Source organism: Apteryx mantelli, chromosome 1 (assembly GCF_036417845.1).
Source record: "Apteryx mantelli isolate bAptMan1 chromosome 1, bAptMan1.hap1, whole genome shotgun sequence".
Taxonomy (NCBI): Eukaryota; Metazoa; Chordata; class Aves; order Apterygiformes; family Apterygidae; genus Apteryx; species Apteryx mantelli.
Window position 1 is genome coordinate 48524096 of NC_089978.1, and position 6000 is coordinate 48530095.

The 6000-nt window shown below is 34.0% G+C and overlaps 1 protein-coding gene across 2 annotated transcripts in view; it reads left to right on the forward strand.

Moving 5' to 3' along the window:
• The window catches only part of SCEL (sciellin), a 52571-nt gene extending 46789 nt beyond the window's left edge, over window positions 1-5782 (forward strand). For both annotated transcript variants that reach the window (XM_013951289.2, XM_013951291.2), the window contains 2 exons: window positions 1974-2076; window positions 3020-5782. In XM_013951289.2, the coding sequence (XP_013806743.1) occupies window positions 1974-2076; window positions 3020-3036 (120 nt within the window). In that variant the 3' untranslated portion in view covers window positions 3037-5782. The remainder of the gene's footprint in view (window positions 1-1973; window positions 2077-3019) is intronic.
• The last annotated feature ends 218 nt before the right edge of the window (window positions 5783-6000 follow it).

The window sequence follows — 6000 nt, forward strand, 5'->3', positions numbered from 1 at the left end:
CCAGTCTTGCATAGCTTACACTTTTGCTTCTGACAGCAGTTCTTTTACCTAGTTATTGCATGAAAGTAATCCAAACCAGAACACAGCAGTAAGGTGGTACTTAACATCTATGAAGCTGTGTATGCTTTTTGTCTCATATGGATTTTCTGGGCTCTGTGAGCACTAGACATGTAATTTTCTTCCGTGACAATCACTATGTAATATTTCCTCAAATGCATTATTACAAGTAAAAACAAACTCTGGTTTGATTCCTTTCTTTTAAATGGATCAGCCCACATAAAGAAGAAAGGGCTTTTCTAACACAGTTAGGAGCATTTTGGTATTGGCTGAATTATTTTTTAAATATTGAACTTTAATTTGTAAATGGTATTCTTTTTGCTACTTATACCCAAATGGCAACTCGTTTAGCCAGAAAAACTTAACTTAGTCACTACCTATTTATGGAAGCATTTACAAAAAATTAAACAGCTAATGTAGCTCTGTGGTTCATGCTTGCTTGTGGCTATGTACTTAGCTAAGTACTGCAATACCTCATCATTAATATTCATTTAGCTCCTTACAAATCCCTTGTATCCATTAGAGAGTTGCATGTAGTTTGACAGGAGTATAAGGTCTTTGTTTCCCTTGAAAGCTATATACCAAAAGCTCAGTGAGTGAATCATCTGCATTGTAGAGTGTATTCTCTATATAAAAATACTAGTTAAGCTCGGTGATCAAAGCTTTGAAAACATTCCCATCATTTTGGTGGTTTATACAAGAAAACATGAAGTGAGAGAGAAGAAAGAGCAGACTGTTTTGAATAGTTTAGGTACCTTAATATAACAACTTATTTAGAAAAGATATAGAAAAAAATCCATAGTTCTTCTGTAAAACTGGAAAGAAAAAGGAAAATGTTCTCTAGTGCTCTGTTACACTTATCAATATTGAGTGCTCAGTTTCAATGTCATGCTAGCCCTAGTAAGCATGTGTAATATAAGGCAACTGTGTGTTATCTGGATCTGTTGAATCCTGGGTCCGATAGAACAAAATGTCTTTAAACCCATAGCACTGACTGACATCATGCAAATTCTTTATTCATTTAGCTGCAAAGGGATATCCTGGGTAGAACTGTTAATTTTTTATTTTAACAAAGATTTTCAATCCAAAATTAGCTGAATAGATGGCCATCGTGAAAATTATGGAAAGGCCTTTCTGGGGTAGCTGACAATTTGGTTACTGAAGGGCACTGTAAAAGCAATGTTAATATTCACATATCAATGGATAAAATACCTAAAGACACCAGAATTTGCCATTCTCTTATTGGACTAGAAAAAAAGGATGATCTGGAGGTCAAGATTCTGGTCTATAGACTGAATGACTTAAGTTTGCACCTTGATCCATTGTAGAGTTTTCTTGTGATCTCTGTGTATTTTTGTGTCTGAAGCATGGGAGATACTCCTTTATCTCAAAAGTTTGCTTTTTCACAAATTTATTAAAGCACTGCCTAAATTCAGCAATTATGGGGGACATATTTAATGGATAAGATAAAGTACTGTAAAACATTTTGAAATAAGCAGGTTTAGATTCCTTCAGATGAGAACATTTACTCTTAGTTGGATGTTTAAGTCTGATTGATTGTGCTTCCTTTACTCAATGAAAACAAAAAATGATCTCCAAAGGGTGGTTCATCTTAGAATACATTTCTAAGCTAAGACAGAGAAATTAGGAAGCGTCAGGGCAGGAGGAGTTGCTGACTATAAAGAGAACCTAGGGAACAAGTTCAGACTTAGATATCTTACTTTCAGGAGTCTAAAGATTAGATTTTTAGATTTAGTGTTGATGAAAACCACTCTTTCATCAGATTTGATGATACTGCAGTACTCATAACCCCTATTCTGATCTGGGAATGTTAGCATCCTAGAAGACAGCATGCTGAGAATGAGTATTAGAGAAGGGTTTTAATTTTTATTGTTACTTTTACTTGTGTGTTGAAGTGTGAAGTATGCAAAAGACCACTGGAAGATCTGAAAGCAGGAGACAGCATTTGGATTTACAGACAAACTGTGCACTGTGAGCCTTGCTATTCCAAAGTTAGAGGTAAGATGGAAGATGTATTATATTGAACAAAAGAAAAAAAGCTGTAGAACTTCATTCCAATAACTTGAATATATTGCTACACAGCTATTGCTTTTGCTTATATATGTGTACTTAAACCTTTTCAAAATATTACCCTCAGTAAGACTGAGTTGCTCAGGATGATATCCAACTCCAGGCTCTAGACATATGATTTTTTCTGTATCTGTGAGTGAGATCTCTAAGTTCTCACGGTAGACACCTACCTGTGCAGTCACTGTGTATAGTGACGCAACTGATTCTTGCCCTGAAAGTCACAGGAATATGATCCAAGGCCATGTGAGAATCAGGTTGTTATGTTTAAATGATTAAGCCAGGATTCTGAAGTCTTTTCACCTCATGTAGTCATTCTGACCAATGAAAAGCATTTACAAAATCTATTAAATCATAATGAAAATATTTTACAGCAAGTAGCATTCTTACCCTTGTGCAGAGCATAGTGAGTAAACAAACATGCAAGGCAGTAAAGAATGAAGCTGTTTTCATTAGTTTTTCTAGGAGTTGCAGGATTTTAAGTCTTCCCTACTCATGGCAATTATTAATTCATAATACTATAAATTAGGACCTCTGTATTGAATAGAAACAAATGGAAACCTAGATGAAACATTCTGATAAATTAGTGTTCAATGATGTACTTCTTCTGAGATAGCATTATGTTAAGTAAAATTATATTAGTCAAATTGTTTTGTTAGAATATATAATGCTATTAAGTTATTGCAATGTTTGATGGGAATAGTGAATTTTCCAATTAATCAGGTTAAAAAATTCGTAAGGCATTGTGACAGTTATAAATCTTTAAAAGAAAAAAAAAAATCTGAACAATTAAATTGCCCTAAAGTTTCTTCATGTGACATTTAGAGAATACTGATTTGCTTGGCATTTCTGACCAATCTTTTTTCTCTTGCAGAAAAATGGATCTACTAATTTGGATCTACACAGAGCAAGATAAAGAAGTTCCACTGGTGTTTAGTTAAGTGTATTGGTCTGTTAATTCAAACCACTATGGAAAATGATTATTATTACTAGAATTAAAATACTCTGAATGTAGTCCTACTGCATGGTTCCCAAAGGAATGAATTCCAGTAGAATTTAAATGTCTTTTTATATACCCGTTCCAGAAAGCAAAACAAAATATTGTTCAGTATATTCATCAGATGTGTTAAACTGCTAAATTGTATGTAAAACTAATAATAATTTATTGAAATGTTTTGAACAGCAGGAAATACCTATACAAATACCTAACAGCAGTTTTGCAGTGGCTGTATTCTCTTTACTTAAACCATGTTTCCTCCGATATAAAGAACCGTTATCTTTATATAACATGGATGGGATTAATCTCCTCTAAGATTAGCCATCTAAAAGTCAATTACTTAGTTTAAACTACAGTTTCATATAGAGTGAAGTGGATTCCCTCTGTACTGTTGAGGAGAGGTATCAGTCTCCAGTGGGAGATTGTTTCCAAGTAATTTCAATGATAATTTTAAGATGAAACAAGTCATTTTGGGAAAATACCTATCTCTATTGACTATAGAGGGATTTTAGATGAAAACTGTTAGAAAGTTTAAGTTACTGATATCTCACTCCATGTTTTTAATCCTGAATTATTGTAGTACCATTTTTAAAAAAATGCACACTTAATAGCTGCTGTGAAGTCATGAAATATATACTTTGCATGACATCATGTATTAGTCTTTTCTACTTTATTAAGCTGAATCTGTAAGTGCCTTGGATGGATTAATCTCAGCTAAATTTAAACATCTACAGTGTAGACATCTACATTTAAGTTACTTGTCCTATTCTGTCTTTATAGTCATTACAGAGAAGTAGACTTTTTAGGAAGCAATTCATCTGATCAAATTGCAAACATCTATTTTACAATGTGGTAAACCATGCTCTGAAAGTCTGTCTTCCTTTCCACTGTCTGCCAATGAACTTGGAGTGAATAATTGATTTCTAGACATCTGCATTAGACCAGATGAACTCCTTCCCTGGAGACTACAATGAAAGCAGTTTTTTTTTTTCTTTTGGACAGCGTATATGTGTTAAAATATAGAAATACAAAGAAGAGCTCATGCTTTGTTATAGTACAAGTTTCCACTACAGTCAATAGTTGTATGTCTTATTTGCCTAAAATAATAAATAGTTCAGGGGTTTACTGGACTAATGGAGGTATTAATAGCTATCCTCTGCCTTGGGATGTTTTAGATAATGATATTCAGAATTGATTTTTCTCCCTTTTATCTCAGCTGAAAAGAACTTCTTAGATATCTCTTTTTGACAGAACGTTGAAAAAAGTAAAGTACGTATTAGTCAAATGATTACCCCCCCCCCAAAATAACTCTAGAGTAAAGCAGATTTAGTTCAAAAGGAAAACAGACAAGTAAATAGATCTGTTTTTTCTCTTGTTACTTAGATGGTTCAATTAATTATCTAAAACATAAATATAAAAAGAATGAAGGGGCTACATATTCTAGTAAGTGGTGGCCCCAGGGGTTTAAAGTTTACCTTTGCAGTCCTATGATCTAGCTGATTGTGGCTTCCTGGCACAAAAACCAGAATGCTCCAAGACTGCTGGAATCTGAGCAGAGCTTAAAAGGTTGAAAAGTAGCAAAGCCACAGATTAATGTTAGACTACTAAAGGGCTGTCCCAACCAAACTTTCTCCCTTCTGCACCTGCAGCAGTGGAGACAGGTGGTATGGAGGTCTGTATTTAAACCATTGGAATCTCACCTGAGTAAGGATGTAATCTGGTTTGCCCGTCTTAAATTATGTTCAGACTGTTACACACAAAGGAGCCATGAAAGAGCAGATAATTTGGTTTGTTATTTTTTATGAAAATTTTTAAGACTTTAAGGCAGTAGCTTTAATAAAACGTTATTATAAGCATTATAAATATTTTTTCTGGTGTGTGTCTATTGCTGCTGATGTATTTTAGTTAAACTATACTGGATGTTATCCTGTATTTCACTAGGCAACAATGAAACTTGTACAAGAGTTGGAGAGAATTAGTGGAGAAGTTTTAACGGTGCGTTGCAAATTTGGTCCTATTCAGAGACCAACAGTACTTGCTCGTGCTTGGCTACAATGGAAGATATTAGGTATTCATTTGAGCCACACCACTAGAATTCAGGATTTTCTAGCTTTTGAGGGGATGTGATACTGTAGTTCACTCCACCAGAAACCAGGAACAAACTCTGGATCCAAATATCTTCTACTTAAATGCTCACTAACAGAGAAGTGGCAATACAGAAACAATAAATAGTAATTCTGTGCTCATTAATTCAGCCTTGCTGAACAGCCTTGATAATTTTGCCATGCGTTTTTTTTTTTTTTTTTAATTTTTATTATATGTTGTAAGTTTGCTGAAAAGAAACATCGGTTTTGTGATGCTTGATATTTACCATATAAAAGCCTGTATGGCAGTACTCATTAAAAAAAAAATCATATTAACATCTCAATACCAATGTATCAAAACTCAATTGTTTTTTGTCCTTTTTGCATATCATTAGCATGTGGTGTTTTATTTCTATCTGACTAGTGCTTCCATGAAACAATCTAAAGGAACAGTTTGCTGGCAACTGTTTTAATGAATGTGTTATCCTCAATAATGCATTAAATTAGACTGAAAAGCTGTATTGAGAGATGATGTGCTAAATTATGTGGGTTTTGCGATTCATCAGACCCATTTTCTCAATATGGAATGGATACGTCTTTATTTTACAAAGCAGGGGCATAGCTCTAAAGGGGGGAGAATCAAGCAATAAGAGGAAAGGGGTGAAATAATGTATACAATGCATTAAATGCATACAGTGCATTTAAAAGACGTAGATGGCTTCAAAACTACTGATATTTGCAGTAAGAAGGTCACAAGAACTGTTTTGCTGAATT